This window comes from Cyprinus carpio, chromosome B23, assembly GCF_018340385.1.
Source record: "Cyprinus carpio isolate SPL01 chromosome B23, ASM1834038v1, whole genome shotgun sequence".
Lineage (NCBI taxonomy): Eukaryota > Metazoa > Chordata > Actinopteri > Cypriniformes > Cyprinidae > Cyprinus > Cyprinus carpio.
In genome coordinates this window covers 16,262,509-16,275,471 of record NC_056619.1, presented here as the reverse complement: position 1 = coordinate 16,275,471, position 12,963 = coordinate 16,262,509, and the positions used below count along the sequence as shown (strand labels likewise).

The following is a 12,963-nucleotide window of genomic DNA, read 5'->3' as shown; positions in this document are numbered from 1 at the left end:
AGTAAATTTAGACTCTTGGGGTCAGATGTCCTGAGAATTGTGACAGAGTGGGAAGTTGTTACGAGTGTTAATATTTTTAATGTAATGTCTATTGTAATTTATTAAGTTATTATTTAGTAATTTCATCAGATTTGAATTGATTGAAATCATTCGATTTTAATTCATAGTGCTGCTAATGCTATTACATATAAAAAAATATGGAAAATGTATATTTATTTCATTTCATTTATACATTGTTTATTTTTTCTGATGGTAAATTCATGCCAGTAGTGCAGTAAGAAACATTTGCTAATTTTGTTGTCATAGCGCGAAATGTACAATTATTTAATTTCTATTGCCTCATCATTTCGCATCATTTCTCTAAATATGCTATTTAATAAAGCAAATAAATATACATTGTTTTAAGTGCAATTCTATACTACAACAGCAGGTGGCACTATTATACAACATAACAACTTTAATCTGATTTTAACGCCTGATACGAAGACTGTTATAAAATAGTATTTATTTGTGCTGCCTTTCTAAAACTACTCTTAATGCAAGAAAGAAATGGCATTTTGATATTGTAAAATAACACTATATGTATACAAAAATCATGCTGATGTCCAAAAATGTGTAACAGGTGGTGTGAAATTACTAGGTAGCCTGTTGTACATGCACAGCCGTTCAACATATGAAACCATAATAACAAAACAATATATTATGAAATTGTTCATTTATTTTCTTTTACATCCAGGGATCAGTGAAATGGAGAGAGTTTAAATAGAAAGATTTATATAGGTAGATAGGGTTATATAGGCTAACACAATTCAAATTCTATTTCATAAACTGAAAAACTTTACACTCCCAAAAGTGGTTTCACCATATGTTCTATTAATTATGATAATTTTATTTATCTTCATGTGAAGCACACTTTTGTGCAACACAAATAAATCATTATTTTTATTATGAAACCTTTTACAAAGTTTTACCATGAAAATCATTGAGGGTCTGTGTGAGGATTTGATGACTGTAAAGCTTAAAAAAAAAAAAATACTGGTTTACACTTACTATCATCTATATAGGCTATAGACGCTATGAGCATATTTACTTTTAAGGCAGCAAGTGCATTTTTCCTCAACATATTACTTTAACAAATTCCCTTCTGGCCTGGCAGCATTGCAGATGCTTTTTACGTTTAGTATAGTGAATAGTATGGGAAAGCCCGCCCCTGGCTCTGATTGGCTGCTCTGCTCTCGTCCGCTCTGCATTGGTGTCGGTGTGCGCCTCTGACAGTCGCTGCTCTCGTTTGGCGCAAGTAACAAGGTGAAAATGACTACAAAGTTGCAGAGCTGCGCCTACAATTGATCACCGACGGGCGCTGACAGCTCCACACACACAACAACAACCCACAAAGAGGGCGTTTCCACAAGAAGCAAAGGTCGTCGGACAGTGGACCTAGTTTTATCGTGTATACCAGATCCAGGTACAGTGTTGTTCGTCGTTTCCCGTGAACGCGCCGGTAGCTGATGTCATTGGAACAGGTGCGCGAAACCCAAGTTAACAACAGTCGCCCTACATCGCGAGGGATTACACACGGATGTGAGTGTTTTTCTACGGCGTTTCATTCATCAGCCGGTATTACGAAGCGATTCGAGGCTGTATTATTTTTATGTGCCTGGATAAAGTAAGCTGTCCAGCCTCGGCTGGTAGTTTATTGCTATTTCCGTGTCTTTTTCTCATAGAAAGCGCTTGTTTGGATCGTTTGAAGACGATATTTCGCGACACTTCTTGGTGAGCTGTGAGGTCTTCCATAGATTTTGTCAAGGCAACGAAGAGCCCTCTTACATTCGTGTGAGCTCGTGATTCAGTTGAATGTACCCTACGTGAATTTTGACTGAACCATAGAGGGGATATAATTTAAGGACCGAGCGATGCCGACTCCGAAGTTTTAAAACGTTTCTTTTTTCACCAAGACATTGGAATGAAGTCGCTTTGCTTTATTGCGCTCTAAACGCGTTTGCATAAGGAAATAACCTTTTTTTTTTGTTTGTTTGTTTTGTTTTTTTAAAGACTCGTTTACTAAAGGGATTAATCATGTCCAAGACGCTGAAAAAGAAGAAACATTGGTCCGGTAAGGTGCAGGAATGCGCCGTTTCGTGGGGTAACGCCGGGGAGCTCAGCGCCGTGCTGGAGATACGCGGGGGAGCCGAGCACGGAGAGTTCCCGCACCTGGGACAGGTGTTGCCGGACGCGTTAGTGTGCCATGTCGGCAGGCTACCTGGTCCCGGGGACGTGCTTCTGGAGGTGAACGGCACACCTGTCAGCGGACTGACAAACCGAGACACCCTCGCCGTCATCCGCCACTTTCGCGAACCCCTCCGTCTGAAGACCGTGAAGCCAGGTAAGTTTGTTCATTGCTAAAACCTACTGAGCTACCAACCGAGAAAACAGTTTGTCACACTACACTGAACCCAATGTTTCCTTTTAAATGCTAGTTTTAAGCCGGTGTTAAGCTATGTTTCATATTTGTCATTTTGAAAGAGGATTAGCGTCGCTTTTGCACTGCTTGTGCTTGAATGTTAAGATGTTGTTTAGCAGCAGACAGTGCCCAACTTATTATTTACAGACTTTGTACAGTCTGAAAAACTTTGACGCGTTGTGTCGTGATAACTGGAGTGATGATCAGCTGAAATGGAATCCGTTTCATAATTTTTTTTCCCTGTTTATTGATGTGAAGTTGCTTTGAAACATTCCATTCTGTAAAGCGCTATGTAAGTAAATATGACTTGACTAGATGATAAAACACAACCAGAGAGGATCTGAATGGCGAAATTCCCACGCAGATATATGTGACCCGGGACCACAGAAACAAGGCTCATAAGGGTCAGTTTTAACACATACACTCTATAGTTGGCTATTGCTACAAATACAGCCTACTTGTGTGACGTATGACTGGTTTTGTGGTCCAGGGTCACATGTTATAGTCCTGTCATTTTATGGATAAATACGCAAATAAGAATGCTAGCTCATAGTTACAAATGTACAGTGTGAAATATGGAACAAAATAACCGGGTTAAGAACATTTAAGGTAAAAAATGAATAGTTAGGCAGCTCTCGGGTTTTAGCCCATATGAACCTTGTATTCTATTACTAGCATTTGCTTATAATTACGCAGTTGGCATTTTGATTAAATGGGACTCTCAAGGAAAAAGTGGATTTTAACTGAAGCCATTTATCACAGTTACCACAACAGGAGGAAATTGAGACTATCCATCATGAGGAGGTTTTGGTACAACTGGATGCTTTCTGTTTGTGGGTAACCACAACGATTTCATTAATCGTGTAGCTGGTAGATACTTTTACTTTCCATCGAGACTTTCAAGGTTTATTTAAGCTGCTAAAGCCAGGTTACAAGTGTTTACAGGTGTAAGGGACTGTTAATCTTCTGTTTGTTGATGAGAAATAATGAGGATCTACAAAAGGCAGCTGAGACCTGAGCGTTCAGGACATTTGAGGATCAGAGGCCGTAAAATACAGACAGAATTCTATCATGTTTCTAACCGAATCTCTTGGTTACTGAACAGCTAAGGTAGGAATCTAGAATAAGTTTGCATTATTGTGAAACCCGACCCATCTGTGGATCGTATTACAGAACCATCCTAACTCAGAATCCTATCTTATCTCTTTTAGTCACCAGAATTTCGGTTACGATCGCACTTGAAAGATCTTAACCTTAAGAATTAAGATTTCAGGAATGTGACTCTGGATTATATAAGAAGTTAAGAGTGAATGAGTGCTTTTTTTATTGTTCTGTTAAGAGTGTGTGACCCTTTTGCATTTATATGTGTGCATAGACTAATGACATCATTATAAGTTGATGCAGGTGCTATAGGTATCCATTGGGCTGGGAATTCTGTAAACTCTTTAAACATTTAGAGCTTTGAACTTTGTGTATGTAATCCTCTTTGCCTGCAGCACAGATGTCGTCTGACTTCCTAGCCTCCCCCTTCGCCCACTGTCCACCTCATTTAGCATGTTAGCCTGCCTGAAGGATCACCATCCGACGACTTCATGCAATTTTAATGCTCTTTTAGAGATGATTTTAATCAGAGAGCTTTATGTTGCTATGGGCAATCTCTACATCTGTTTATTTTGGGCTTGCAAATGAAGAAGAGTGGATTACCTAATATGAAAATGTAGTTCTCCTCGCTGTTCCTAATCAGTGTGAATTGGCATTAGTGAATGGGTTAGCATCAGATGTCTCTTACTGATTATTTTAACGTAGTGTGAGTTTGTTAAAGCTGCCAAAGCCTGCAGCTTTGAACCGAGTCCAAGTCTAATTGATTCAATTACTCTCTTAAATCTGTGCTTTGCTGTCTGGCTCGTGACTCAGCAAGAGGACTGGACACCTGAAAGCTTGTATGCTGTTTGAAATTGACAGTGTTGCTAAAGTATGTTAGGGATACTCAAAAAAAAAACACTTGTGAATAGTTGGCTAATAGTTGCCTATAGTATGCATATTAAGCTAAGAAGAGGAAAAAGTAGGCTGTTTTAATACATCACATCATAATTGGTCATTCTCTTCTATGATTTTATGTGTTGGATCATCGTTATTTGATATTTATATTTGCATGCACATTTCCTATGTTTTTACATTTGCCGTCTTAAAAGGTCTTTGTGATCTTTAGCAAATCTCAAAGTTAATACCCATTTTTTTATACTGTACTTTAGAATGTTGTGTTCTTAAATCAGGGTTATTATAGCTACAGTAAGTAAAATTAAAACGAAAACCATAAACAATATTTTCATTAATTGAAATAAAATAAAAATTAACTAATAAAAACTGTTGATATAAAAAAAAGATAAAAATGACATAACAAAATTATTAACTTTAACTAAAATTAAATAGTCCAAATGCTAAAAATTATAATAGTATATAAATTATATTAAAATAACACTGATTTAAATTGCCTTGTAGCCTTTAAAATGATTAATTTTAGTTGGTAGATTTATTTAGATAAAATATCTCAAAATTTTATTGGACAGTACATGACTTATTGTCGATATCAACTAGAATTGAAATATTCAAATAAAATCCAATTTGTGCAGTGCAGTAACAACAGTATCTGACCACTTGTGACATACAGCCATACTATGATAAACATCACAATCATTGTAAATATATTGTATATAACATAATCTAATCAAAAGAGGAGTCAGTCAAACAATTATAAGAGGTTCTACTTTCAGACTCTAGGGAAAAGTATGAGCCTGCAAAAAATAAAAAAAATCATATTTACTTCTAAAGAAAGATCAACTGCTTTTCTTAAATGTTCCTGCATCAGAGGCCATGTTGTGTACTGTATGTGTGTGTGTGTGGCTGAGTGTTTTCTCTCTGTCCCTCAGTTTATGTTTAATTCATACCATCTCAATCATTGATGAGTCCATAGAAGAGGCCAGCTCAGAGGGATCAGATGGTACCAGGAGACCATTTAGCCTTAAATTCGAGCCGCAACTAACACTGGCTGAGTGCTCTACACGGCTGATATGAAGCTCAAGGGCCTTCATCCTGTGGCCGGGCTCAAGGCTCCTAGGCCAGTCTAGAGAGCTCAGCAGAGCTGCTGCTGGCATTTATACCACCTTTAGTGGGATAAATTGGTTGCAAAGGTGTAAAACTGACTGAAATGGTAGAGCATGGTAAAGTCATGGTCAAGTAGTGCTCAAGACAATAAGGAAACAGTGGAAGGAAGAAAGATGTGAAGTTGAAGTTTAAAGGGTCTAAAGTTATTCAGCATAGTTTGCTATGTGTCGGTGAGTTTTCTGTGCCGATGAGCGAACATTTACTGAGCTTCTCCTTATCGACTCTATTCTTTCCTGCCCAGTGGACTTGTGGTTCATGCTAATCTTTTCCAGTCGTATCTATTCCATGGTGTGAAGCTTCTTGGCCTCCCACATATTCTCCCGAACCTGTCATGTCCTCTTCCGTTTTTCCTGTTCTTCACCCCCACAACATTTCTGCCAAGCCTGTACTGTCCAAAAGACCACACTGAAAATATGGTTCCTTCACAATTCTTAAATCCAGGCTTAAAACAAAGATGTTATGTTATGACGTGTGACTAATAAATATTTACTATTTTGCGCATTTGTGAAGACCAGGGGGTATTCGGTTAAAATTCCAAGAGGTCCAGCCTGCTTTTTTTTTTTTTTTTCCAGTGGAGGTCCATGGAATACCTTTTTGCAATGGTAATACATTTACATGTGGACTGCAATAATACTTTATAAAATCCTAAATAAAATAATCCTCAAGGACAAGGATTTTTGAGTTTAAGCAGAGGTGTCTGAAAATCTTCTACAAAAAATATAAAATAAAGTGCATTTGGAGTTGCATATTAATATTAGGTGATATCCTACAACAGCATAAAAATATAAATGAACCTGAATGGTTGTGGTGTGTGCGGTGTTGTTGTTTTGACATGCTGTAGAAACTTTAAGCTGGGGTCTAGGTTGGTAATCTTTGTTGTAGACGTGTACAATAGATAGTTTGTAATATTAGCCTATGTGAAAAAATGTGTTGGAAAAAAAGTTCATTCATTTGCAAATAAATTTCTGTTAGCAGTCTCTGACTTTTGACCTTAAAGAGATAGTTCACCCAAAAATGAATTTGATGTTTATCTGCTTACCCCCAGGGCATCCAAGATGTAGGTGACTTTGTTTCTTGAGTAGAACACAAACAAAGATTTTTAACACAAACCAGCAGTCTGTTGCAGTCTGTCAGTCTTATAATGGAAGTGGATGGGAATCAGGGCTAAAACATACAATAAAACAAAAAAAAAAACTATGTAACTGTATATTAAAAAAAACCTGCGGCTCGTGATCATACATTGATGTGTAAAGACAAAGCGATCGGTCTGTGCAAGAAACTGAACAGTATTTATATAGTTGTTTTTTTTTACCTCTTATTCACGCAATGTCTGAACTGTCTTCTTCTTGCTTTATGGCGGATCACCGACTTATAAGTGCATTACCACCTCCTGTCTCTCCAGTGGCCCATTGACACTCCTAATTGAGATTGTAGATAGAGTGTCAATGGTCCACTTGAGAGATAGGTGGCAGTAATGCACTTATAACACCGTGTCTACACCGGACGCGACAGTTGTCACGCCACGCCGCAACAGCTAAAGTCTGTCTACACTGGACGTGACAAAGCGACCATTGGAAATAATTAGAAATTTGTGTCAATAAGTCATAAATAGAACACAGCAGCAGTTTTCTGTCATGGATTTGTCGCGCCGCATCCAGTGTAGACAGCATCAGTGATTATAATGAGTTCTGTAGTATTTTGTCATGCCTCGCTGCTCAAATCTTTGTTTGTGTTCTTCTGAAGAAAAAAAGGCACCTACATCTTGGATGCCCTGGGGGTAAGCAGATAAACATCAGATTTTAATTTATGGGTGAACTATCCCTTTAATAGTTGCGAAATAGGCCTAGATAATAAGTAAACAGATTTTTAATATTGAACACATTTCAGTGCTTAAAGGGATAGTTCACCCCAAATTTTTCCAAACCTGGATGAGTTTCTTTCTTATGTTGAACATAAAAGAAGATATTTTAAAGAGTGCTGGTAATCAAACAGTTGATGGTCCCCATTGACTTCCATAGTATTTCTTTCCCTGCTATGGACGTCAGTGGGGACCGATTGTTTGGTTCTTCAGAATTCTTTAAAGTATCCTCTTTTGTGTACAGCATAAGAAAGAAACTTATACAGGTTTGGAACGATAGGATGGTGAGTAAATGATGACAAAATTTTGGGTGAACTATTCCTTTAATCTCTGAGCAGAGTCATTGGATCTGCTCCACATTTCATAATCATGATGTTGCATTAGAATAAAAAGGCACTGCTGTCATACATCCGGACCATGTTTTTTTTTTCTTTTTTTTTCTTCACGTACATCTGTGAAATTGTGCTCAAAGCCATTGTTTGAGTGCAGCCTTGATTGACCGCAATGGTGCAGTTTCCACACATTGTGTTAATGTGCAAGCGGAGGAAGGGTGAGGGAGTGTATCATTACTGACTCACAGGCTGACTTACATTAGTCCTCCCGTCATGATGCTGTGTGGCATTATGAAGCAGCAATTGTTTTGATACTTATACTGTGTTGTTGGCAATGTTTTCTTTTGTAGATCTTACTGTCTTTACTTACACACTCTCCTGAGTCATGACAAAGGATCAAATGCCTAATTTTATTAGACCATAACTGTAAATAAAAAATAAAAAACTGGTGGTGGGAGAGGTGGGGGTGGGGGGTTGCTGTACCAGTTCCCTTTTTCTTCAGCTCTGCGGTGTGAGGTAAATTTGTTTAGTTCTCTGCTGGTTGATTATAGTAGATTGTGGAGTAGACTGCGGTTATATCAACTTTGTAGAACAGGGAGGAAGCTTTAATGTGGTTTCCTTTAAAATGTTCGCAGCTTATGAGCGGTCTGTCACAAGAAGCTGCTCCGGTCACATAACTTTACTTGCATGTTAGATGCTGACATACACCTATAAAAGAGAATCACAGCTGCTTTAACATTCTGTTCAAGTCTGTTCATCTCTCTGAGGGCCTTGGGCTCATTGCTTAGTCACCACACAACATTTTTTATGTAAACACCCTCAGTTCCTTTCCCAAAATTTTATACAATGGCAGAATAAGAAATACATTTTTCAGTGGTAATCATCTCCAGCGGCTGTTACACAGATTTGACAGGAGCAGAATGCATTTTCTCTCCCATCCTCATTTCATCCTCCCTTCAAACTGGCTTTTTATATTAGCTGTCCTTGTGTAATTGAAAGCCTGTTGTTTGCATGTTTCAACCTGCCCCAAAGAAGCAGATAAAACTGTTTCTCTTTTGGCAACACTCACTTTCTAGTGTGGCTCTTCACAAGTTATTCATTTTCAGGACAAGTTTACTTTCATATACTGAAAAAAAAAAAAAAAAAAAAGGTAAAATATGTAAAATTCCTTCAAATGTTAAATGTACTGATGAAACACTCCAAAAGATATTAAGATTGTTTTCAGAGAATGTATGTTTAAAACAAGTATATTTTATGTTACTGTTCTGACAGATTTTTTTTTTTTTTAAAGTGATTTTAAATGTATATAATATAATATAATATAATATAATATAATATAATATAATATAATATAATATAATCTACCAGCACAATAAGACAAAGTATATTATATTCAAGATAGTCTTTTGAAAACAAGTTTTTGAGAAAAAACCCCCCAAAAAACTGTTTTTGTCCATATAATAACAACATAGACCCAACTGACTTTGACTTTATGTACAAAAAAGACACCCAATGACGTCTAACAGAATAAATTGTAGAAAGTAAGTCATCAGGCTTGGAATGAGATGAAGTTGAGTAAATGATGACATAAGATAAAAGAAGATAGTTTGAAAATAATTGGTAACCAAAACAGTTGGGAAAAATACTGTGCACATCTGTTTGGTTACCAGCATTCTTCAGAATATCATCTTTTGTGTTCAGCAGAAGAAGGAAACTTATACAGATTTGGGACAACTTGATAGTGAGTGAATGATGACAATTTTCTTTTTTAGAGTGAACCATCTCTTTAATGTCTTTTGAATTGTTGCTGCATAAGATATTTATCTTGTTTTAAGAATTTTTTGATATTTTCTTAATAGAAAACAAATCAAAAAGCCTAATTAAAGCCTCATTAGGAGTACATTTTAGCAATATAAGAGATGTCACCACCCCTCTGAGAGAAATTCAGCAGGAAAAGCGACATACACTTCAGTCAGCCTGTAGACTGGCAAGAAACTGATTGCAACATTTATGAGGTAAAACATAATTTGTTAAATTACCACTCCACCAGGCACATTTTCATACATCTTCATACATTCATTTTAAGTAATGTCTTACAGATTTCCTTGCTCCCCACATCATTCCATTGAACGAAAAGTACAACTTATTTTTGACGGTGCATCCGTACGCCGGCCCTCTGGAATTATGGGTGGCAGAGCCCAAGATAGGAGCATCTGCTTGGAATATTAAGGCACATCTCAAACCTCTCCCCGCAGAAACCATGTCACGTGCTCAACCACTTTATCAGCCTCGCTGTCAGCGGGAGTATGCAGATGGCTTCTGTTGTCGCACCGGCACTTGTCACTGGAACATTCCAACCTTCCAGCACTGTTTATCTGTCTGTTGAGTCTTAATGGCAAAGAATGGCATGGAGATGAGAGTGCGCCTGTAGAAATCAGTCTAAAATGTGGAGGTCATATTCCTCTCTTTGCTGCATTGTCGAGGCTGAGATCACTGAAAGTGGCTTTTAGTGTTTATTTTCACTGATATGTTGTATGCGACTTAATTGGCTTGTATAAGATATTTATGCCCCCTAGAGATACATGGTCACTGTGACCCATGCCAGCATTTCCATTTAGCCTCTGAAATCCACATGGCAGGTGAGGTTCATTGAAGCATGGGAGGTGTTTTTCTATACAATGATCTGATATCTCATCCCCCAAGTACTGTTATTGTCAAACAGAGTGGGCTTTGATATTTTCGGTCTGATTCGCAGCAATCGTCTGCAGTTTGACGGTTTATGCGGCAACAGGAAATGATAGGATGCTTATGCTGTGAGGGGAATGGACATGAATAATTAAGTGACAAATAAACGACGACTGTTTGATTGTGTTCGTGCCCGTCATCAACAAGTGAGGGGGATAAAAGAGGAAATTTCCTGTCGCTCTTGGTGTTACTTGAAGGAGCTTTACTGAATGAATAAAAGTGACCTGGATTAGGAGGAAAGCAGTCGTGGAGCTGATAAGGAGATATAGCATTACAAAACATCAGAGAGCTGGGAAGGTGATTTCCAGGGCTTATAAAGCCAAGCGCTCGCTGCCAGGTTGAAAATCCCTGACCTGTGCACATTTAAAGCAGATGTTTCACATTGTTTTATATTTTATATTTATTTTGCACAAGAATGAGAAAAAGAACTTAAAAAAAAATAAGTTTGTTGAGATGTGATGACAGTTCGATTAATTTAGTTTTGTAAATTTTTTTTTTCACATTTTGTTTTTTTTATTTTATTTTTTTATTAATTTTCATTTATTTAATTTAATTTTTACATTTTATTTATACTACATATTTTTATAGCAATTTTGTATTTTATTTAATTGTTTTTACTTAAGATTTGTTTTTTGTTTTTTTGCTTTTAGCTTAGTTTTTTGTTTTTGTTTTAGTTTAATTTAATTTTTAATGAATCATATTTTAATTTTTCTTGTTTTATTTTTATTTAATTTTAAATAAATTGTATTTAAAAACTTTTTTTAACTCTCTTACTCCAGTGATATTGCTCTTGATATTTCAAAAAAGATGATGTAAACCTTGCGGTGGTGTGGATTAAAGTGTGGATTAAATACCGTTTAGATGAAAATGTGCTTCTCATCCTTGTGTAAATTCGATTTTATAACCGGCATATTTTTAATAGTCCTTAACTCACTCCCAATATCCTTTTTATAATTTATGGCCATTAAAGAAAATAGTCAATGCAGTAACACAGAAATTGCTTTGTTTTCAGGGTAGAGGTGCAGCCCTGTTATGCAGCAGCACTGTTTGCATGTGATGTGAAAAGCCTAAGACGTCACAATGGTGTGAGGTCTCCTGAGTGAACAAAGCAAACGCTGTAACAAAGATAATGAACTGAATTTATTTCTTCAAAGGACAGAGAGGTGGGCTGTGGTATATTATCCCCCCATTTGCCTTATTGTGACTGTTTCTGTGATCCAGGGGTCTTTATTATTCTTATGCTGGCATGTAGTGCATACCACCGGAGAATGAGAAGTGATGGCCTTTTGAAGTCTTAATGCCTGCAAATAACTTGCCCTTCTTTTGAGCACTCAAAGTGTGTGTGAGCATGCTTTTGCATGAAAATGAGAAATTAGGACAGGAATATGGATTGTTCCTCTCTAGTGCCCTTTTGAGATGAAAGGTAATTATACTGATAGGATTTGTGTGGTCCTGAGGGCTGTGTAGACGGTAGCTATTTATTTGCTCACTTTGTGATTATTCAGATCTCGGCAGATGTTTCCTGCCGCTCGCATGTAGCGTTATCACAGGTGCTTCGTACGGCTTTATATGCAGAAGTGTCTCTTGGTTATTTTAAACTGATCATGTTAGTTTCACAGCTGAAATCATCTCTCACCTGTATAAACATTCCTCATCCCCTCAGTATGTGAGTCTTAATTCATGCTAACAGCGTGCTGACTGAATGACTGCTAGCCAGCGCTAATCTCAAACCGACTGCTGTGTTTACCTCAACATCGCAAAGTCAACATCTGACCCTGGAGGACATTTAGAGGATATAGAGGTATTTTAAGCCTCTCTCCTCTATATAATGTCACTGGAGTAGCTGCATGTGAGTTTTTCAGATTATTCTGATCACAGTCCCAATATCCCAGCATGCCTTGGAAAGAGAGTTGAGGGCTGAAAGAGCTACTAGCTGAAGTGAGAGCTTGTGGTTCATTGGCGATTCTTTAAGAGGGGAAATTACTTTCAAACTGTCATATAAATTTTGTTTGTACTGGTTGAAATAATAAAATTATTTTATTTTCCTTCCTTACTTCCTCTTATACTTCCTTCATTACATCCTAATTCCAATTTAATTTCCTACCTGAGTGTTTCCCTTTCTTCCTTCCTTTTGTCTTTTTGAAAATTTCCTGACTTCCTTCTGTAGCCAACTTCCTTCCTGACTGTAAATCCTTCCTTACTTCCTTGTGTCTTAACCAGCCTATTTCCCTTTCTTCCTTCCTTTTTTCTTCCTGTTTTTTTTCCTTGACTTTGTTTTTTTGTCTTCCATGTCCTTCCTTACTTCCATCTTGAATTCCTTCCTGATTTCCTACCTGCCTGTTTCCATTTCTTCCTTTCTTTTTCCTTTCCCTTACTTCTGTACTTCCTTTCTGACATCCATTCCT

At 37.2% G+C, this 12,963-nt stretch overlaps 1 protein-coding gene across 7 annotated transcripts in view; it reads left to right on the top strand.

Moving 5' to 3' along the window:
• The first annotated feature begins 1,213 nt into the window (after positions 1-1,213).
• Positions 1,214-12,963, top strand: part of LOC109053994 (membrane-associated guanylate kinase, WW and PDZ domain-containing protein 3-like) — a 142,897-nt gene continuing 131,147 nt past the window's right edge. Inside the window, exons 1-3 of one of the 7 annotated variants that reach the window (XM_042751433.1) lie at positions 1,217-1,581; positions 1,725-1,773; positions 2,053-2,383. In XM_042751433.1, coding sequence (XP_042607367.1) covers positions 2,077-2,383 — 307 coding nt within the window. In that variant the 5' untranslated portion in view covers positions 1,217-1,581; positions 1,725-1,773; positions 2,053-2,076. Of the gene's footprint in view, positions 2,384-12,963 lie in introns of all 7 variants that reach the window. The other 6 variants (XM_042751437.1, XM_042751436.1, XM_042751435.1 and 3 more) reach the window with 6 other exon arrangements.